General features: G+C 43.8%; 1 protein-coding gene across 8 annotated transcripts in view; it reads left to right on the top strand.

Moving 5' to 3' along the window:
• The window catches only part of TGFBR3 (transforming growth factor beta receptor 3), a 218,841-nt gene that overhangs the window by 152,787 nt on the left and 43,119 nt on the right, over positions 1 to 22,935 (top strand). For all 8 annotated transcript variants that reach the window (XM_078332415.1, XM_078332413.1, XM_035252123.3 and 5 more), the window contains exons 5-7: positions 10,767 to 10,950; positions 16,067 to 16,235; positions 18,230 to 18,377. In XM_078332415.1, the coding sequence (XP_078188541.1) occupies positions 10,767 to 10,950; positions 16,067 to 16,235; positions 18,230 to 18,377 (501 nt within the window). The remainder of the gene's footprint in view (positions 1 to 10,766; positions 10,951 to 16,066; positions 16,236 to 18,229; positions 18,378 to 22,935) is intronic.

Here is a 22,935-nt window from a genome sequence, read left to right as displayed (position 1 = left end):
TCATGATATATGTTAATAGAAAACATGTTTCAGATTGCATTTCACATCACATGGCTTCAGAGGAAATAGGCAAGTGGGGTCCTCCCAGGAATCAGGTGAGGAGAACGTGTGATTTTCTTCTTTCAGAATGCTGGGTTCCATCTTCATTCGGAAGGTAAATATTTCAATACTGTTCCAGGAAGTTTGTTTTTGCTGTACTTCATGTGCTCAAAATACATAAAAGCATAATCTTTATAATGCCTTTCTGTGTAGGGGCTGTGATGCATTCTAGGGCCAATCTGTAGATCCCACTTAAACCTCAACTGAGATTCTGGAGGAATACCTATTCTCCTTTAACATGTGCCTTTTCCCGCTGGAATTGAACCAGCAAGTTCTTGGCATGGCAGATGTTTCTGAAATATCAGTATGTTTTTCTTTGCTTTATTTGTTTTCCTTGTTTTGTGCTTTCTATTTTCCTAAGCAGACAACTCCAAAAAGAGATCTGTTTGTTCAGGAATCAGGAAAAGGGAAGAGGAATACTGAAAGTTGGGAGTAGATCAGGACAGAAGAGGGGGAGGAGTGGATTTTCATTGTGTAAGTGTTGAACTTCCACCGATGCCAAAGTCATGGACATGTGTGCAGTTGGGTGTGTGAGTTAGAGCAGCCCCAAGGGCCTGTAACCTGAGTAGCAGGCACTCACCCAGCTGATAACTCAAGTTCCAGATGGACCACAGCTGAGTTGTAGGGAATGTGTGTGTGTGTGTGTGTGTGTGGGCATGCGCGTGCATGCACGCGTGTGTTTGAGATTCTTGGAACAGATTTCCTCTGAGATCTCAATAGCCCTTTTCATTATCATTGAGGAGCTATGGTTTCTCTTATTTCACAAGGCCCATTTCTTCCTTTCGAGATGGCAAGGAGATGACTCCATCCATGACTTGGCTTTACGCTGTCCCTCTTGGCTTTTTATCATCAGTGCAGAAGAGAGATTCTTGCTTGTTTGCTTCAAACAATCTCATTCAAGCTTTATAAAGATTATTTGGAGTTTAAATAACATTCGTATCTATGGCCTAGAACAACGTTCCTCAAGGATGCATCAGAATCATGAGTGTTGGAGGGGTTATTATGTAGTTTCCTACATTCCCACCTCTCACCGCCCTGGAGTCTGCATTTTAACGTGCTTCTGTCTGAGGATCAAACTTTGGGCTTGAGATGTTTTCTTGACATTGATTTATGTTGAGATCAGACCAGATGGATGGATGAATGGATGGACATGACCAGTTCATAAACATGTTCCTTTTTTAGGGTCATATTGGAGGAGGCTCTAGAGCAGTGCTGTCCACCAGAAATGTACTGCAAACAACATATGTAATTTTAAGTCTTCTGTTGGTGCATTTAAAATGTAAAAGAAGGCCAGGTGTGGTGGCTCACACCTGTAATCCCAGCACTTTGGGAGGCCAAGGTGGGCAGATCACTTGAGGTCAGGAGTTCAAGACCAGCCTGTCCCTCAACATGGCAAAACCCCATCTCTACTGAAAATACAAAAAATTAGCGGGGCATGGTGGTGAGCGCCTGTAATCCCAGCTACTCAGGAGGCTGAGGCAGGAGAATTGCTTGAACCTAGGAGGCGGAGGTTGCAGTGAGCCAGGGTCTTGCCTCGCCACTACACTCTAGCCTGGTCAACAAAAATGAAACTCCATCTAAAAAAAAAAGTAAAATGAATAAATAAAATTAATATTGATGACACTTTATTTAACCCAATAGATCCAAAATAATATTACTTAAACATATAATCAATTAATAAAAATTAATGAAATAGTTCACTTTTTTCTTGTGCTATGTGGTATGCATTTTACATTTATAACACAGGTCAATCGAACTAGCAACATTTTAGGTGCTTAATGGTGCCATGCGGCCAGTGGACACTATGTTGAATAATGTAGCTGTAGAGAAATGATGCTTTTGCTAACTACCCAGCAGACACATGGTTGCTCATGGCACTCGCTCCCATTTCTCTGCTACTCCAAAATATGACCTCAGAATCCTCCTCGGCACGGAACCTGAGGCAGGCACTGCCAATTAATTGGACATCAAGATTCATTCTGTTTATCAAACAAATACTTAACAAGTATCTATTTTTGTACCCAACACTTGGGATTTACCCATGGACAATGCACACTAAGATCTCGGCCTCTGAAGGAACTTTATAGTGGAAGGAGATGGGCAATAAGCATATTATTGGCATTTTAGAAGGTGACAAGTACTAGAGAAATAAAATGTAAAGTGGGTTTGGGAGAATCAGAATTCCTAGAGTGGAGCTGGGTGGTGGGGTTGTAAATCAAAATGGGCCCATTGAGAAGGTAACATTTGAATAGACTTGAAGGAGGTTGAGGTGAAACTTAAGATGAGATTTAATATCCACTTTTGATCTAGGGTGGCCTGGATTTCCCTCAGGACTTCGTCTGGGAGCATTCATTTTGGGGTATGGGTCAAGGAGGCAGTGTGGCACTATCCACAGCAAAACTCCCCTCCTCGACACTGAACTAAACCAACATGGGGGAGGCCCAGAGAGAGGCTGCAGTGCAACCTGCCAGGCGATGAGTCAGCTGATGTGCTAAGTGCTGAAGCCAAGAAGCTCAGTGCCAGGAAAATGGTATCTGTGCCCATTAGCTGGGACTTGCGCACCTCACTCAGGCTTGGGAGATCAACCTTGAAGCTTCTTTGGATCTGCTGAGGACTTTAAGAGTTAAAGCTTAAAGACAGGTGTGGAAACAAAGGGCTGGTTGCCTCTTTGGCTTTTTTCATGTACTTTTGGATGAGGCTGTTGAATCTGATCCAGAAAAAATAATAAACTTGGCTGTGGTTGCCTAGCCGTAAGTTCTTGTAATAAAACTCCCAGCAACTGGCAGATAGAGTAAAGTTCTGCTCTTTAAAAAAGTCTGGTAGCATAACCTGAATTTAAAATACAAATGTTGTGCATGGTTCACGTAGGGAGGAGCATTCAGGGGAGTCCAGGGTACATCTCAGCATCCTAGGATTTGTTAGACTGTAAAGTGCTTCGCAGTTGCCCCTTCAACAGACCTTTACTACGGATTGGGACCCTTGGATCCTAGTGCTCTGTTCATTCCCACAGGAAGACATTTGTCATGTCAGGGAATGTTAGAGGATTGGGTTTTAATTAGCAAGCAGGAGGAGAGTTCAGTGGGTTGTAAGGAAGGCATGGAATTACCAAATATGCTTTAATAACTGGTTTTTAGGTGGAGTTATTAGGTGAAAAATCAAATCATTAGCTTTAAAGCCTGGCCAAAAGCTCATTTCCTGGGCAGTAAGGGAAGCAAGGAGTTTGGGTAATGGGAATGAATAAATTATGGTGTATCCTTTCCCTCTAGATAACAACATTGAGCTTTCCTTGCTTCATGCCCAGCAGTATGCCAGGCCCACAGGATTCAGAATGAACCGGGTTTTTCCTTGGCCCTCAAGGTATTGCTCTTTATCAAGTGAGGGTGGCAGGTATGCTGACAAACAGTCCCAGTCCATGTGAGAGAGGGATGCACTGAAGGTCTGTACAGGTCATGTGTGGGCAGCTCATTGTGAGGAGAGCAGGGAGACTGGGAGGCTTCACAGAGCAGGTGATACTCCCGGGAGGACATGGAACGGTTTGCCATGGGAGCAAGTAGGGTAGAGGGGTTCATGCGGGGTGCAGGATGTAAAAAGACCCAGGAGTATGTGCAGCATGACATGTTCTGCAACTGTGAGTAGTTCTTGGGTATGTGGGAGAGTGGCGTGAGATGAGGGTGGGCAGAGGCCCTCTTTAGTCATGCGCCGTGTTAAGATACTTAGGTGCTATTCTGCTTTATCATGTGTTTACTTTTTAGAAGGATTGTCCAGGTGACAGCTTGGAGGAGGGGTAGAAGGAACAGGAATGGAGGCTGGGAGGGTAGGAAGTTGCTGTAACAGTTTGGTTGAGATTATAAGGATGAGAAATAGGGCAGTGTTGTGGCAAGCATCCAGGGATAAGGTGGAAGATGAGGCATGGAATAGTCTCCTCCTTCTCTTGCACACAGCTCCTCTAACCCTCGTAGCAGTCTCTGAAGACGCTAGTAAGATGACCGGTGGCTGGAGCTCCTGGATAGCCTCTGGATGGGGGCTGGTTGCCAAGAAAACCAACCATGTGATTAGAAGTTGGAACTTCCAGCCCACCCCTCTGAAGGAGGGGAGAAGGGCTGCAGATTGACTTAATCATCAATGGCCGACAGTTTTACCAGTCATACCTATGAAATGAAGGCTCTCTAGAAATCCCTGATCTGTAGGGGAGGGTTTGGAGAGCTGCTGGTTGATGAGCATGTAGAGGTGCCGGGGCATGGGGGAGTGGCACTCTCAGAGCGGGCACGGAAACTCCTCACCTTCCCCATACCTTGCCCTCTGCATCTCTTCCATCTGGCTGTCATTCCTGAGTTGTATGCTTTATCATAAATGGATAAACATAAAATGTTTCCTTGAGTTCTATGAGCCATTCTAGAAAATAATTGAACCTTGGGGTCATGGGAACCTATGATTTATAGCCCCTCTGTCAGAAGCATCTGAAGAGGGGCAGTCTTGTGGGACTGAGCCCTTAATATGTGCAATCTGACTATGTCCAGGTAGATGGTATCAGAATTACATCGAAATACACAGCATCAGTTGGTGTCCTGAGGTGGAGAATTGGTTGGTGGTTCGAGTGGTAAAATACCCAGACACCTGAGGTCAGAAGTGAACTATTAAAGTGGTGTGAGTATATAGAAAAGTAGGTTTGTCTCTTAGTCTTGCAGTTATTTTCCTTGCAATGATGATTGCAACTCTTTCTCATATTAGACAAAATTATTTTCCCTACATTTCTTATGTGTTTTGCTATTCTCCTTCTATCCTGTCTTCTTCCATAAGCCGGACTCTGTTAAGGGGACTATGCCATTAAAATTAATGCAGGATCTGGAGCATGGACTGGTGGAGCAGAAGAATGACATGGAAATGTATTCTCTTCATTTCAGCAAATGATATGATTTGGGTCTGTGAAAGAGAATCACTTGAACACATGAGGAGGAGGTTGCAATGAGCCGAGATCACACCATTGCACTTCAGCCTGGGCAACAGAACCAAAAAAAAAAAAAAAAAAAATTGTAATCCCGGCCAGGCTCAGTGGCTCACTCCTGTAATCCCAGTACTTTGGGAGGTAAGGCAGGTGGATCACCTGAGGTCTAGAGTTCGAGACCAGCCTGGCTGATGTGGTGAAACCCTGTCTTTACTAATACAAAAAGTACCTGGGTGTGGTGGCCCATGCCTGTAATCCCAGCTACTTGAGAGGCTGAGGCAAAAGAGTCTCTTGAATGCAGGAGGTGGAGGTTACAGTGAGCTGAGATTGGGCCATTGCACTCCAGCCTGGGTGACAAGAGTGAAACTGTCAAATAGATACATACATACATACATAACATTGTAATCTGTAGTGTTGGATGGGTCGCCTGGTAGGAGGCAATTTGATTACGGAGGTGGGAGGATTTCCCTTTTTGTGCTGTTCTCCTGATAGCATGTTGTGAGATTTGGTTATTTAGAAGTGTGCAGCACCTACCCACTCCCTCTCTTCCTCCTGCTCCTGCCATGTAAGTCATGCCTGCTTCCCCTTCACCTTCCACCATGAGTGTAAGTTTCCTGAGGCCTCCCCAGCCATGCTTCCTGTACAGCCCGTGGAACCATGAACCAGTTAAACCTCTTTTCTTCACTGCGTCTGACCTTATACTTGGTGCTCTCAACTGAATGCTCCTTGCCCTGCTATTTGTGTGGTTTGTTCTTTCATCTCCTTTAGGTCTTTAACTTCTCAGTGGCCTTATTTTGCTCTGCTGGCTGCCTTATTAGACTTTAATCTCCATAAGGGCAGGGAATTTTGTCTGTCATGTTCTCTACTGTGTCTACAGCACCGATAACAATGGAGTAGGCAGGCACTCCATCAATCTTTGTTGGCTGTATGTTTAAAGCACAGGTTAGTGTATTGGGCTGTTCTTGCATTGCTAAAAAGAAATAGAGACTGAGCAGTTTATAAGAAAAGAGGTTTAATTGGCTTATGGTTCTGCAGGCTGTACGGGAAGCATAGCACCATCGTCTGCTTCTGGGGAGATCTCAGGAAGCAGATGTTGATGCTTACGGAGAAAGATGAAGCGGGAGCAGGTACTTACACATGGCAAAGGCAGGAGCAAGAGAGACTAAAAGTGTGTAGGGGGAGGTGCCACACACTTTTAAATGAGCAGATCTCACGTGAACTCAAAACAAGGGTTCACTTATTACCAAGGGGATAGCCCAAGCCATTCATGAGGGATCTGCCCCCATGATCCAGACACCTCCCACCAGGCCCTATGTGAAACATTGGGGATTGCAATTCAACATGAGATTTAGGTGGGGACAAATGTGTAAACTATCAATTAGTAAATATGAGATCCTAGCAGGGTTCTGCTGATGCCAAAGCTAATGTGGATGCTTCATGCAGTGTCCACATATATAGAGAAAGAAATTTATTATAGGAATCGGCTCATGCAACTATGGAGGCTAACAAGTCCAAAATCTGCAGAGCCAATGCCCCAGTTCCAGTTTGAAGGCCTGCCGGCTGCTGTAGCACTGGGAAGAGCTAACATCCGGTTTGAAAGCCATCAGGTGGAATGCTTGGGAGAGGGTCGCCTTTTTGTTCTGTTTAGGCCTTCAACTGATTGGATGAGGCCATACACGTCCGGGAGAGAAATCTCCTTTACCCAGTGTACTAATATTTAAATCTCATCCAAATACATCCTCACCAAAATACCCAGAATAATGTTTGGCCAAATATCTGGGCACCTTGTGGCCCAGTCAAGTTGACACATAAAATGAATCATCACAGTATGCTTCTCAGTCCACACCTGGAGACCTTGAATCTTGTCCCAACACCATCTTTCAGAGATTATCCTATTGACACTGTGATAACCAGAGTGTCTGGGACAGAGTTGAAGAAGCTGGGGGTGTTGTCCTGAAGAAGCAAACACGTGATTGAGGTCAGGTGACACCTTTAAACACTCAAAGTCTTCTCTCACAGAAGAAAGATGAGGGAATTCTTTGGTCTGGTAGCATGGCTCAGACTAGAGTTTAAAAGTGAATGTAACAGAACAGAAATCTCCTGTCTTGGGAGCTAGTGAGGTCTTCTTTCTGGAAGGGGGCAGGCAGAGGCCAGCTGTGGCCAGGAGTCAGAAGTCTTAGGTTCTGGTCTGGCCCTGGTGCTGACTTTTGGCCTTGGGTAGGCCATTAGCCTCTCCGAGGTTTCCTCCTCTCTGCTATAGAGGTCACGGTAGCCTGCCTCACAGTTCTGCAGATCAGATGGAAATAACATCTGAACAATACCTTCTAAAACAACACCTTCTAAAACACAGCTCTAGCCTTGTCAGGGTCAGGAGAGCTGGCAGTCGGGAGAGTGCTGGCTCACTTGTTGCTGAAGCTGAAAATTTCCACTGACCTGCAGTTGGGGATACCTCACTGCAGCTTTGCTTTCTTCTTATTGGAATGTGCCTGAGGAGTGGCAATTAACTCCAGTTCCAAATTCCTCAGCCCTGAGTGTATGAACCTTATTGCTGCTGGCCCGGTGAGGAGGAGGATGGCTGGAGGGAGCAAAGGGAGTTATTCCTGCTCCAGGAGTCAGCCCCATCCCAGCGTCCTCACGGCATCACTCTGTAGTTACTTCAGGACAGGTTCCAGAGTTGCCATTGTTATCTTCCGTGTTTGTGCTGTTTGCTTTCTTGCCTCTGGAATGCACCAGTGTGCTATATCCTGCTTTCCGCTCTGAAAAACTGTACTCTGTGTGTAATGTATTTAAAGCCCAATTGCTGTAGTTTATGGCCACAACACGAATGAGAAACAAGAAGCAGAACGTCCAGGGTTTTCCCTCTAACCATTCAGAACTGTGCTGGCAGCGGGACAAAGGCCTCTGGACTGTTGTGGGTTTTGGTGACAGCCTTGATAAAAATGCCTTTTTAGTACAAATGAAAAGAAGATTTTACTACAGTGCAAAAGTCAAAAAATTAGATAGACATTGTTGGAAGTTCAATGTTGATGAGTAGCTAAGCCTCTGAGAAGTTACACTTAGGTGGGCATGGTTATTTTTTTGGGGGAGGAAAATGGCTCAGGAGTTTTTTCTTATTCGGGTGACATCAAAACAGGGTCAGAGCTACATGTTCCACACTGGTTTTGTTTATAACTTGTAACTGGCATCAGGACATTCAGAAAAGATTGTGACTACATTGACAGCACTGATACGTAGTGAGTGTGCAGTCAGTGGTAGCTGTTGTGAGTAGCTATGGTTTACACCCAGTTTATTAATGATTAATTCAGGGCTTCTCAAGCCAACACAACCCAGAAAGGCAAGACACTCTTACTAAGTCCCAAACAGACTAATTTCTAGCATAGAAAGGGCTATCAATTTGGGGATTGAAACTGAGAATCCAGTAAATGTTTCAGTGGCAGTGATCATCAGTGTAAAGGGTAGAGCAGGATTTCTCAGTCTCTATACTGCTTACATTTTGGATAATTCTTTTTTTTTTTTTTTTTTTAATTGTGATGGACAGTGGCACGATCTCTGGCTCACTGCAACCTCCGCCTCCCAAGTTCAAACGATTCTCCTGACTCAGCCTCCTGAGTAGTTGGGATTACAGGCATGCACCACCATGCCTGGCTAATTTTTGTATTTTTAGTAGAGGCAGGGGTTTCACCATGTTGGTCAGGCTGGTCTCAAACTCCTGACCTCATCATCCGCCTGCCTCAACCTCCCAAAGTGGTGGGATTACAGGTATGAGCCACTGTGCCAGGACCTTGGGTAATACTTTATTGTGGGATGCTTCCCTGTTTATTGTAGGATGTTTAGCAGTATCCCTGGCCTATACTCTGTAGATGCTAGTAGCGCCTCCCTCCCGGCTCTGACAAGCAAAAATGTTACTACACATGGCTGCTGAGTGTCTCTGGGGGGACAAAATCACACCTGGTTTAGAACTACTGGTGCAGAGGAAGCTGTGAGGTGTCCCACAGTGGACCTGTTCTCTAATAGCAGATCATTCAGTGTCCATTAAGGCAGGAGTTCTCAAGCGTGGCTAAACATTTTAATCACCTTGGGTGCTTTAAAAAAAATTCTAATGCCTAGAACCCACCTGAAAGATTCTTATTGGCCTGGAGTGTGGTCTGGGCATCAGAAGATCTAGATAACTCTCCAGGTGATTCCAGTTTTCAGCTTGCAGCATTAGTAGGTCATGGAATCAATTAAGTGAAGTACTTTTTTTGCCAGCATTTTCAGAAGATACCTTTATATAATTATATAGAAAATATTAATGCCTAGCATAGTCACTGGGTAAATATAATTTTGTGCATGTTAAAGTTGAAAACACTGCTGTGATCAAACCACTAATAAAATCCCTGCCCTTGACTTGCTTCTTAGTCTTATAAAGAAACTGCTTGTTTTTCATTATAAATAAATGGTTCATGTGAAATTTAATACAAGACATTTATAGTTCTATGACTTGGGAATTTGTGAGCCATTTTGCCCACATTTTGAGGTTTCACCATGACATTGATAAAATCAGTTATTTTATAAATGCTAGCCAATAAAAATGGCATACATATCTTCACCAGCAGCTAAATTTGATTATAGCACAGCAACAAGATGACGATTTTCCTCCTTTGTATGTGTTAATTATATACACACCATGATATGCTAGGTCAGCGGTGGTCTAAATACATCCAGCAAGAATGAGGCACGTGCATAAATCATCCTGAAAGTTTTATTAGATGAGTTTAATAGCCTCTTGACTTCATTATCTATGGGAATTTGGGGGTCTTACAAAATAAACTGTTACAAACATTCATCTCACTGCCATGAGATAGAGTAATGTGATAGAAGGCTGGCAACCTTTGGCCATTCTTATCTCAGTACTCAGGAGAACATAAACCAAGAGGACTCTCACTGTGTCCCTATTATGATGACTCTGTCAGCAGATGCCGCAGCTGTGGAAGACCTGAAAGTCGTGTTTAGTTGCTAGAAGGACTTTGGGATCACTTGTCTTTTTTTTTGAGACAGAGTCTCACTCTGTTGCCTAGGTGGGAGTGCAATGGCCCTATCTTGGCTCACTGCAACCTCTGCCTCCCGGGTTCAAGCGATTCTCTTGTCTCAGCCTCCTCAGTAGCTGGGACTACAGGTGCATGCCACCCCACCTGGCTAATTTTTTGTATTTTTTAGGAGAGATGGGGTTTCATTGTGTTAGCCAGAATGGTCTCGATCTCCTGACCTCGTGATCTGCCCGCCTAGGCCTCCCAAAGTGCTGGGATTACAGGTGTGAGCCACCGTGTCCAGCATGGGATCACTTGTCTTGATCCTGAAGCTTGTTATAAGCCCATAAGAACATTCATCGAGGCTTCCCACTTGACTTGAAATACATTCGTTGGAAAATTTGGTCTTCAATTAGATTTCTTGGAAATAGCAGTGATAATTCTTATGATTACTCAATGCACAATACGGTCCATCATCACAAGGTTCTTTCAAGATTCAGAGGGACATCCTGCACTGGTGGTAGTTTTGCGTTGTCTGGGAGGACTAGGCTTGGGATTATTTCTTCAATCAGCTGCTTTAAAAAGCTGATCTGCCTGTGTAACAAAGGAAAGAGGTTTGATTGACAAATACCCATTAGTTGTCTGAGAAGTGCTTTCTCTAAATATGATTCAGCTCTAGTGACTCTACCATGTTAAATATGCAATTCTGTTTCCTCTAGGTGTCTGAGGGTTCTGTGGTCCAGTTTTCATCAGGAAACTTCTCCTTGACAGCAGAAACAGAAGAAAGGAACTTCCCCCATGGAAATGAACATCTGTTAAATTGGGCCCAAAAGGAGTATGGAGCCGTTACTTCATTCACCGAACTCAAGATAGCAAGAAACATTTATATTAAAGTGGGGGAAGGTAAAGTTTATGTGGCTTCAGTTAATGGCTGATTTATGACTGGCAATTGCTTTCTTTTCTGAAACCAGGTGGTTAGGGGAAGGAATCACAGAATTACAGAATGTTGGAATTGGCAGGGACCTGAGGGGTCATTTGGCCCCAGGCTCCGCCACCTCCCATGTTCCCTCCCTTCTTTTTTCCTCCTAGGGAAGCAGGCCTGGTTATGGCCAAGTGAAAAATAGGGAGGAGCATGGGGAGAAAGGAGGAGGTTGTTGTGTGGGATTTAGAAGACACCCACGCACAGAAGTCAAAAAAAGCGAATGCAGGCTAGAAGCTGACGGTGTGGGAAGGAGCTGATGACTGACGGAGTGGAGGAGTTGGCAGAATGGGTCAGCAGGTGGTTTCCTCTTACCTGTGTTCTGCAAATGTTTGAAGCCAGTGTTAGTTTGTGGTGCTGAGACACAGGTTACATTTCGGACAAAGCAGAGAAGTGTCTAAATATATTTTTAGTACAAATGACTATTACATGGAGAAAATAAGTGTATAGTCTTGATAAGAGATTGCCTTATTAATTTAAATTTCCTTGCATTGCAGAGGGATAGAAATATCCAGAAACTCAATTTTGAAAGCCTTTTATTTTGGAGGCAGTCTCGCCCTGTTGCCCAGGCTGGAGTGCGGTGGCATGATCTCAGCTCATGGCAGCCTCTGCCTCCCGGGTTCAAGCAATTCTCCTGCCTCAGCCTCCTGAGTAGCTGGGATTACAGGCACCTACCACCATGCCTGGCTAATTTTTGTAATTTTTTTTTTAGTAGAGACAGGGTTTCACTATGTTGGGTAGGCTGGTCTCGAACTCCAGATCTCAGGTAATCTGCTCGCCTCAGCCTCCCAAAGTGTTGGAATTACAGGCGTGAGCCACCATGCCTGGCCTGAAAGTCTTTTTTTTTACAAGAAACTTTCTCTTTCCCTCCTTCCCTCCCCCCTCCCCTCCCTCCCTCTCTCCCCTTCCTCCCTTCCTTTTCTTTTCTTTTCTTTTTCTTTTGTCAGGGTCTTGCTCTGTCGCCCAGGCTGGAGTGCAGTGGTGCAGTCACTGCTCACTGCAGCCTCAACCTCCAGAGCTCAGGTGCTTCTCCTGCCTCAGTCTCCTGAGAAGCTGGTACTATAGGCATATGCCATCACACCTGGCTAATTTTTATATTTTTTTGTAGACACAGGTCTTCTATGTTGCCCAGGCTGGTTTTGAACTGCTGGCGAAGAGATCCTCCTTCCTTGGTCTCTTAAAGTTCTGGGATTATAGACGTAAGCCACCGCACCTGGCCAGACCTGTTTTTTTTTTTTAAATCATTATTTTCAGTTGAGTATATTTGGAACCCCACCCCATAAGTTCCTAGGAAATAACTCTTGTGAATGGGTCCTTGTTATAGCCAGGTGATTGTGTGAACACTGCGTTTCAGGTCTTCAGCATCCAGCTGCTTTCTGTTAAATTCTACAGCAGCTGTCACCTCCTCCACAGACAAGACAGGGAAGGGTGGGCTCGTGAGCACTTGATCCCAACTCTTGTTTGGATCTGGGCTGTTTTCAAGTGTGTGAGCGACAGAAGGAGGAAAGGTGGACACTGACATCAGAGAGGATGCTACGTGCAAAGGCCATTTCAGGGGCCTTCACATGCACCCCACTTAACCCACAGTAATCCCAGGAGGAAGACATCATTTCCACCATTTTACAGAGGGCTTAGTAGAGGGTTAAGTGAACCTGCTCACAGCCAAGTTACTAACAAGTGGCAAAGCCAGAACACAAACCCAGGCTTCCTGACTCTTGAGGTTAATGCTTGTTGCCTGAGCTGCACTGTAAGTCTTAGCCAAATAAGCGTGACTCAGAAAGGAAAGTGGTCCACCTGGATGAGTGTCCCTGTTTAGCTGAGGCCAAGACGAGGGGGTTTAGATGAGGGTTGGGCTCAAAAAGTCCAAGTTTGTTTCTGTACTCTCATGATAGTAGCTAATAACAGAGGTCAAATCCCATTGAGACAAAACGAAAAATCCCTTTTAAATAAAGACTCTGAGCCCTGGCCAGTGGGCTGCGTTTCTGAAGCAGAAGTCTAGTAGCATGAAAGAATGTTGATTACCCCTTGGAATTTGTTAGAATAAGGAAATTGGTTATAACAACATTTAGAATGTTGGACTGTGTTCTCTCGGCTGTGCAGGAGCTTCTTTCTACGCACAGCGGTCACTTGCCCTGAGAGCCAGGAGTTGTCACTTACCTGGTTAAGCCTGTATACACTGGGTAGGGGAAGCCAACATACAGGACCTGGTGTCTGGTGCAGTAAAAACTGGTTAACTCACACCTTCGGAACCCCTGAAGCTTGACTCCAGCCACCAGTTGGGTATAAGTCACTGGGCCATGCCATGGAGAGAGAAACAGTAGGGAAACAAGGTTCCTTGGTGAGGTCAGTGGACCATAAAGTGATATTGTTTATCACTCATCTCACTGAGCAAGCCTCATCAACCCATTCCTGGAATCCGACCTGGCTCTACTTTTTTTTCAATCAGGGATCGCAGGCCATGAGGCCTAGTTGCTCTAACCCCAGCGGTTCTCAGAGTGTGGTTTCTGCCCTAGCAGCATCTGCATCACTTGGGGACTTGGTAGAAATGCCAGTTCTCAGGCCCAACCCAGGCAACTGAAACAGAAACTCTGGTGGTGGGACCCAGCAGTCAGTGTTTCAATCAGCCCTCCAGGCGATCTGATGCTTGCTGACACTTAGGAACTGCTCTCATCTGTATACCCAGAATGGAAGGATTTAAGAGTTTTACTCTTATCCCAGCTGGTCTTGCTGTGAGGCTTCAAGCAACACTTGACTTACCACCAGAGCCTCGGTTTCCACAGCAGGAAAGTGAGGTGTTTACATTACCCCCCAGCTTCATTCCTGCTCTCAGAGTATTTCCTTCTGGGTCTCAAAGTCATTTGTCAGTCTTTTTATAAAATACAAATAAGCATGTGACTCCCCCCGCCCCCAAACTTGCCAGGTTTCTGCCCAGGAATTCCCTTTTGTGGTTTCCTTTCTACTTGGCTCTCGGTGTCAGTTTTGATGCCAGGCATTCGGAAAGTCACTGGGGAGCAGGGGAGAAACCACACGCAACAAAAGTGATCAGCTTACTCAATTTAGTGACAATGGCATCTGGGACTAGAGCCCTTAACATCAACCTTTGAACAATTAAACCTTGTGTCATGGCTTCACACGGGTACTTTGTAACTTGTCTCAAATCTCACATCATTGTTTGTTAATTCGGGAAACCTATACCATATGCCCACTATGTGCCAGATACAAGCCAGGCACACCTAGGAACTGGACATGCCGGCCACAATCCCAGGAGGCTCCTAGTCTCTTGAGTTCCAGACTGGGCCACAATCCCAGGAGGTTCCTAGTCTCTTGAGTTCCAGACTGGCCTGTCCATGGCCCATACACACTCTTAATTAATTAAATTTCAGCCCTGCCATTCCAATATCATTTTCCATCCTGTGATGTGGGGGAGGCATCCGCAGGGCTGCAGCTGCACGGTATGCATACCTCATCTGCTCATCTGGCAAAACCCTCAGCAGATGTGGAGGGAGGCTGCTCTAACAGCCTTTGAGTCAGTGGAGCCTTGAGCTTTTCTCTCTGAGGGGGAGGGGAACTAGAGGAGACTGCAGAGTGCAAACCCAGTGCTCTCTTGTGAGGAGCCCACAAGCGGAGACTTGTGAACTGCTCTGGCCCTTTTTGTTCTGGGGTAGTGCCAGGGGTGCTGTGGTGGCCAGAGCCATGATGCCCCAGTGTGTGCTGCAGACCTCAGCACAAGGGAAATTGCACAAGTTGGGGAGAGGGAGGGACAGTATCAACCCAGCCTTGGGACTCCCTGATTTGATTCTTTACTCCCAAGTGAGACTTTCATGTGGATTTGAACCCTGGCATCCTGTCCTCAAAATGAAAAAGGCAGAAGTCTATTTTATAATAGTGCCAGGCCTCTGATTAATTATCCCTTCTGAAAGAGCATGCTACACCTAGAACTTCCTTGACACTGGTCCCAGCTGTCACACTGCCAGCAGTTTCTTTCAAGTTCTGTTGAAACATTTAAGCCCATGGATGGAAATCCCATCAGCCGCTGTGCTGTGTGAATGGCATGTGCTGTTGGGGGCGTGTCCTCAGACTCTGGCACTTATATCACTTTCCCGAGTGGAGGTGGTGAGCAATTCTCAGCACAGTGAGATGTTTGTGAAAGCACTGTGTAAACTGTAAAGTGCCGTGTAAACCTTAGTTGTCTGTATTCAGATTGTGAGAAAGAGTGAAGCTCTGCCTTCTTTGTTTCCCCCAAACTCCTACCTTTCATCTTCAGAGTAGCAAGTGCTGTGAGGAATAAATATAAGGGAAAGATTAATTCTACAGGGGGTATTGGAGAATTAGTTAGGTGGTTGATTCTCCTGATATTTGAAATAACAAGTATCCAAGGAGTAGTGTATTTGGGGATAGAATGGATTGAATGTTAAATACATTGACCATGAAATATTTCAGTATTGCATTTTTAGGAAGGAGATGCTTGGTAGACAGATGAGAGTATAAGTCTACAGCTCAGAAAAGGAGTCATGATCTAGGTGCAGGTTGAAACCATGGGAATGATTGATATCACCGAGGAAAAGAATAAGAAGAAAGAGGATTGAGGAAGGAACTGAGAAGTTCTTAGCCTTGATTTATATTGGAATCAACTACAGAGCTTTTCAAAAAAGAAAGCTGCCTAGGCCCCGCCTGGGTGTTCTGAATCAGATTCTCTGGGATGGAGTCTAAACAGATTCTGAGCAGAGGAGGTGCCAGTGGGAGAGATGTGAAAGATAGGTCAGAGGAAATGGATGAGGACAGGAAGTATCACAGAACAAGCAAGGAGAGAACTTAGCCAAAAGAGGCCCTTAGCTGGGGGCTAGTCAATAGGAGGTCGCTGGTGACCATAACAGGATGCATTTCAGGGCAGTGTTGAGGAATTCACAGACAAAGGCCCCTCCTTTGAGCTCATGGTTTCCTGTGTCCTCCATATGCTCTGTTTCACTGTCACCCTCCTTCCTTTGAATCTGGTCACCAAGTAGCTCAGTGGTTTGACAGATTGACCTGTGCCTCTTTCAGATCAAGTGTTCCCTCCCAAGTGCAACATAGGGAAGAATTTTCTCTCGCTCAATTACCTTGCTGAGTATCTTCAGCCCAAACCAGCAGAAGGGTGTGTGATGTCCAGCCAGCCCCAGGATGAAGAAGTACACATCATCGAGCTAATCACCCCCAACTCTAACCCCTACAGGTAAGCCAGTCTAAGTATGTGAGTGTAAGAAGAGATGAAAGTAAAGATCTTCCTTGACTTGAGGCAGGGAGAGTTGCAGCCCATCCTACGCAGGAGGGAAGGGAGCCATTGATGGGTCAGGTGTGTTTCACAGAAGCTTCGAAGGGTAAAGGCACCAGTGGTATAGTTTATATTTTGCATCTGTCTCTAGATCCCAGCTATTCCAGATGAATTCCTGAAGCCTGTTCTGAATATCTGAGTGTTAATTGCAGGACACAATCACTCTTGCTCCATCTTTATCCCCTCTGACTAAGGTTATTTCTGATAGGAAAATTGTACAGTATGCCCTATTAATGTAATTACGATCTTAGTAACATTCTGGGTTGTTGTTGTTATTTGTTTTTCTCGAGACAGAGTCTTGCTCTGTCGCCCAGGCTGGAGTGCAATGGTATGATCTTGGCTCACTGCAACCTCCGCCCCTCGGTTCAAGGGATTCTCCTGCCTCAGCTTCCCGAGTAGCTGGTATTACAGGTGCATGCCACCATGCCCAGCTAATTGTTTGTATTTTTAGTAGAGATGGGGTTTTACCATATTGGCCAGGCTGGTCTCAAACTCCTGACCTCATGATCTGCCCACCTCAGCCTCCCAAAGTGCTGGGTGTGAGCCGCTGTGCCCAGCCCTACATTCTGTTTTTAATAAAGCTCTGTTTACGGTGTCCCCAGAGCACTTAGGCACTCAGAGCTGTTTGCTTTAAATCTGTGTGTGTGTGTGTGTGTGCGCGCGCGCGCGCCCCCACATGCTGGAGTGGACCTTCAGGGTGACATGCCAAAGAGCCATTTGTTGCCTCTCCCTTGTGTGCTCGTTCTCCCTCTCAGCTTCCTATTCCTGGACTGGAAATTTGACCCTCCCTATCAAGAGTAATTAGCAAACTTAAAAAAAGAAAAAGGAGAAAAAGTAGGTCCTTTTCCCATTTTAGTCTGCATTTCACCCTCATTCCTTTGAATTTGGACTAGGGACTTAAAATTTTTAATTTATACTGTAGAGGAATTTTGAGGTTAAAATTCTAATCACGGTTTGACTTTAAAGGTATATAAGCTACAGATCAGTTTTGGTAAGACTCCACTCTGTCCACTTGAAGAATTCTGTGGAAAGTAGAAAGGGAATGGGAATAGGAGCAGTCTGGCGAATGCACTTCAATGTCAGGCCTGGGGCTTCATTGCATTATAGCATGTGCTGTATGCTTTACAAGTGTGTAAAGCTGAGATGGAAATAAAGACTGTTCCCTTAAATTCAGAATGATGGATGTTATTGTGTAGTAAAAAAGTCTCTATTATACGAATTCTTAGAAGTTTAGGTTGTGCTCATCAGTTTTCCAGTAATCACTTGGTGGACCATCTGTTTTCTTTATTTTAATGACTTTATATCCAGAAGTTTAGGAAAGTCAATGCAGATATGATTCTGTAGCAGTTGTTAATGGCTAAAGCAAACCTTATATAAATCAAGAAATTCTTTAGCCTTTTGTCTCTTCTTTTTTCTGAAGTTTCCTAATTTCTTTTACCACCATGTTTCCCTTCTCCCCATCCCCGCGCCGACTCACCAAACTGCCACCTACTTCAGTTTTGAAGGAATCTGGACATGCAGCCAGATTGGAAACCTGTACATCAACTGTGTTAAAGTTTGAAAAAGCAACAATACTGTTTCAAAAGTAAACTTTTCTGGTTTGTTCGAGTCCACTTCAAACAGTGGCTGCATTAAGTAACCACCATTTTTTTCCCCCAAAGAAGAGAAAAGCTTGAGTGACTAATTATCAGCAAGCATGTGTTTCTATTGTTATGTAAAACAACTTCGTTATGTGTGCAGTAACAATCTGTTTTGCACATGTCATTGGCCTGGGATCAACTCCAGCTTTTTAATCAACTGGCCAGACACTAGAAACATGAAGACTTGGAAGAGGGGAGATAGTTGCAAGTTTCTGGCATTTAGGTCTTAACTTTGCCTTTGTTTTCCATTCATAGTGCTTTCCAGGTGGATATAACAATTGATATAAGACCTTCTCAAGAGGATCTTGAGGTGGTCAAAAATCTCATCCTGATCTTGAAGTGCAAAAAGTCTGTCAACTGGGTGATCAAATCTTTTGATGTTAAGGGAAGCCTGAAAATTATCGTAAGTTGATTGAGCATGTCTTTTGTTTAGATGAATGATAACAATTTAAGCTGTGCTTATATGTGTTATTTTAAAAGTTTCTGCCTATTTGGACTCTCTAAGCTCTCTCAATTATTTTTCACTTTGCAAAATAGGATGCTCCTATAAAATAGGTGTGGTGGTTAAAACAGGGCCTCAGATTAAGACAAACCCATGTTTGAGTCCAGGTAGTCCCATCCTGACCTTTGGCAAGTCCCCTAACCTCTCTGAACCCCAGTTCCCTCATTTGTGAAATTCCTGAAATATATTAGTATGCTGTCCATGAATACTAAGTGTAAAGTGATGAACACAAATTCATATTGAGCATCCTACCAGGACCTCAGTGTCACAGTTCTGAATATCAGCTTTTGTTTTAGGGTTAGGTACTTAGAGAAAGTATGGGAAATTAGGCTGAGGCCAGCTTACAGCATTGGCTTTTCTTTTTGAGTTAAATACAAAATGTTGGCCTGTCTCTTTGCTTGTTTCCAACTTCTAAGTGTGAAACACTGATAGAAGAATCACAGTAACTGTGAGGTCAGTGAAATGATGCTGGACAAGTCTACTCCACCTTGTTCCCAAGGCCCTCTATTTAATAGAGATGTACATATGAGCTTAGTCCATTGGCATAATGGGCAAACAGCAGCTGGTTTCTTCAAAAGTTGAATGTTGAAACTTGGTAAAGTAAATCTTATCTTCAATATGCTTAGTGAATAACTGTTTGACTGAATTATATTGAAAGTTAAAGAAAAATCCTCCTCCCTGTTTTTTCAGAAGATGATTGTCTCTTTAGTATCTCTTTTGTGGACTCAAATTTTAATGCATTGTCTTTAATTTTTTTTTTTTTTTTTTTGGCCAATTTCTCTTTTAGTACCTGCACTGAATCAGTTGAAGTGGGTTTTATGCTTTCAGTATTTTGGGAGAGGGATGCCTTTGGTTTTGGTATTATTTGTCCATTCATGGTACCTTCCATGTGATACCACAGTGAGCAAAGCCACAGTTCCCTAGGCAACGCCATGTAAAAGCACTCACCAGAGGCAGCAGGCAAAACCACTAGCACACATATTTTAATTTTAAAGTAATCATTTCTGGGTCTCGTGGGTTTTTTTTAAAACTTTGCTAGGATCACAATGAACCATCATATGTAACACTGATACATTAATTTTTTGTCACACCAAAAGCCTAGCCATGATCTAAAGTCAGAGATGTTTCGATTGCTTTCTCTGGCATGGCATGAGGGGTGTTGGTGACCTGGGCTGTCTGTTGCTTTTGCTGCCTGGCACACCGGCCAAATGTTTTTAATTTCAGAATAACAAAAACAGGAAAGGGAATCATGCTCTGAAAGGCAAAAACATACGGTACGTTTTAATTCCCTGCTGGAGTTCTTGTGTAAATATTCTTCCAGGCTTGACCCTTCAATAGCTCTTTCTCTCCCTGAGTATGTGTGCCGGGTCCATGGCAGTCCTGAAGTTCACTTTGAATGTCCCCATCTCTCATATGAATCAGAAAGGCTAGAAATGAGACTGCTCATCCCAATACAGGATCTGTTTATATTCCTCTCGTTGGCTGCCCTCCTGTTCCAGGCCAATTTTGGACAATGCATGACAACATTACTAAACAATTAGGTAATGTTTCATGATGTTCTTTTTTATTCTCCCAACCAGTTTATGCTTTGTGATTTTCTAATTCCCGGTTTCAGATGTGAATTCTGACTGCATACTGTGAGAGAAAGTTACCTGCTCCTATAAAAGTTTAAATTAGTGTTTAGAAAGGGGACAGTGGTTTATAGAAACCTTGTTTCTAGTGTTTCCTTTAGAGACAGTGTAGTGGAATGGAAAGAATCTTGACTATGTGCCAGACAGGGCTAGATTTGAATTCCATCTCCAATTATTATTACTCCTAGTAGATATTGTGCAGTCTAACTGATGAAAACTGAGTCTGTTTGGTCATCTGTGAAATGGGTATGATGATAGTACTCACCTTGAGTTTGTGGTTCATTAGCTGAGTTCATTTGTCTGTTCATTCATTTGCCAGGTACTTGTTAGGGGCCTATGGGGTATTTCACCTCAAGCCTGCACACGTAAGTTCTCAGCTACATGTGTTGCTTCTTTGAGTCTTAGGTTCTCTTTCTCTTAACAGGAATAGTAATTCCTATCTCCTTATATTTTGGAAGAGAATTAAATAAGGGGGTTCATCTTCCTTCCATAAATAACTCAGAGTTATCTATAGGAACAATTAGGGTATTTCTCCAAACAAGGTAAAAAGAAAGAAAAATGTCTACTAAGAGATTGGTAAGGAGCCTGATGGAGCTTCTTACCAATCCCTTAGTCCCTAAAGAAGAGCACCATTAAATATGATTGTCTTATGCATGTGTGTGTTGGGGGTGGGACATGGGCGGAATGTGCCCTTCAGATGACAAATGGTCAAAAGAGGTGCAAAGAACCATGCAGCAGGCAAGAATGGGAACATTGGAGGTGTTTCCATTGCCTTGTTCAGCTCTGGCTCTTTTCTCAGGTCCTCTGTGGACTATGCATAATCAGTTTTATGATAAGAACTCTAAGGCATAAAAGAATAGACAGAGGAAACTTGTTAGAGGTTTCCGCTTATACTATTTCATGTGGCCTCAGCAATTCAGGGTTGATGATGGGCAGCTTGTTCCTGGAGAAGGCATCCTTTAAAATCCCAATGTAAATACGAACTGTGCTGACTGGCCAATCCCTTCCCCGATGACTCTCTACCCTCCGCTATCAGTTAAGATGCAAATATGGAGGAGTGTGGAGGCACTTAGACTTCACTCATCATCTTTCATGGAGATATGGCTGAGAAAGACGGTGGTAGTTTTTGGAGACCCCCTTGTATACCTGCATTTGGAGTAGCTTCACTAAAGCTGGAAAAAACCTAGGGACTTCCAGAAATACAGTGTGAGAATTTGCTCAGTGCTGGGAACCAACTTGTCTGCCATTGACCCAAGCCTTGCGGCTTTACAAATGTGTAGTTAGATGTCGAGTCTTTTAAGCTCCCAGACATAATCAAAATGAGCTGTACTGACAGCTCCTAGATTTAATGTGGAAAGGTGCAAACAGCTCATCCACATTGGTGCAAAAGGACAGGTGGCAGTTATGATGATAGTTTTCTGGAAATATGATATTTTCTCAGCTGTCCAACAACATGAAAGACTAGGGCAGATGAGGGCAAATGGTATTGTTTAGCCTAATTGTGATTCCAGCCAATCAAAATGACGTGTTGCTCTGAAAGGCTGGAAGAAGCTGCACCTAAGAAACTACTGTTGACTAAATGAATAAAAAATTCTCAGAATAAATTGGATCCTCCATTATCTCATTTCAGCCTTCTTCCTTCTTTCCTTCCTTTCTTGTTTCTTTCCTTAGTAGCCCTTCTTTCCTCTAAGGAGTTTTTTTTGGTATTGGAGTAAGAGCTAAAATATTCTGAATCTATTAAACTGTGTTTACAAATGGCTGCAGAAGTTGGTTAAAGTTCTGTGTGGTTCCTTTGCGTATAGTATTTGTGACTGGTGAGTCTGGCGGTATTCCACAGATAAGCGCCTTAGGTAATAGAAAAATACACTGAATGAGATCCTGTAAGCTTTGAGTTGAAATACATGTGGCCTCAGCCAATATCCCACAACCACATAGGCCAAGAAAACTTAGAGCCTGTGAATCTTTTAGAGTTTTACAGTGGGAAAGGATTAATATTTAGTCATGTTAGGGGCAAACAAAATGGGAAACAAATGAGGAATTTAGGAAAAATGCTGCATGCATGCAGGAGAAAATCATTGGGCATGGAAATTAAAGTGATTTTTATGTAGCATGAAAATGGCGTAATCTGTATACTGGAAGGGCTTTCCAGCCCTGCTGGTGCAGTTGTTGCAAACATGATGCCTTCCTTTCGGGGGCCCCTCTGCACATTCAGCTCTCTCACTGTCTAACGAGAGCACTGCCACAGGAGCCAGTAGTTGGTGTAGAAATTTACCTTCCCTGTTCTGGTTGAATAACCTGGCTGAGTAGAGTCCATTTATATCCTTTCTCATTTTTATTTTGTAATTGATTATCCAGTGAAAGCTAATCTTTTTTTTTGTTTTAAGGCAGAGTCTCACTCTGTCACCCAGGCTAGAGGGCAGTGGCATGATCATGACTTACTGCAACCTCTAACTCGTGGGCTCAGGTGATCCTCCCACCTCAGCCTCCTGAGTAGCTGGGACTGCAGGCACATGCCACCATGCCTGGCTAATTTAAAGTTTTTTGTAGAGATGGGATTTTCCTGTGTTATCCAGGCTGGTTTCAAACTCTTGAGCTCGGGCAATCCTCCTGCTTCAGCCTCCCCAAATGCTAGGATTATAGATGTGAGCCATTGCACCCATCCCTGAAAGCTAATCTGAAGACCTACTTGTATTACTGGATAAAATAGTGATATTTAAAGGCAGAGTAACCTAAATTAATTAATTAATAGTTAGAATAGAAGTTGTTAAGTATAATCGGTTAATAGAATTGGCAAATGAATACAATTATAGAATTGCTAATTGATCAAA

The sequence above is a fragment of the Callithrix jacchus genome, chromosome 7 (genome assembly GCF_049354715.1).
Source record: "Callithrix jacchus isolate 240 chromosome 7, calJac240_pri, whole genome shotgun sequence".
Classification (NCBI taxonomy): domain Eukaryota; kingdom Metazoa; phylum Chordata; class Mammalia; order Primates; family Cebidae; genus Callithrix; species Callithrix jacchus.
This window is presented reverse-complemented; position numbering and strand designations above follow the sequence as displayed.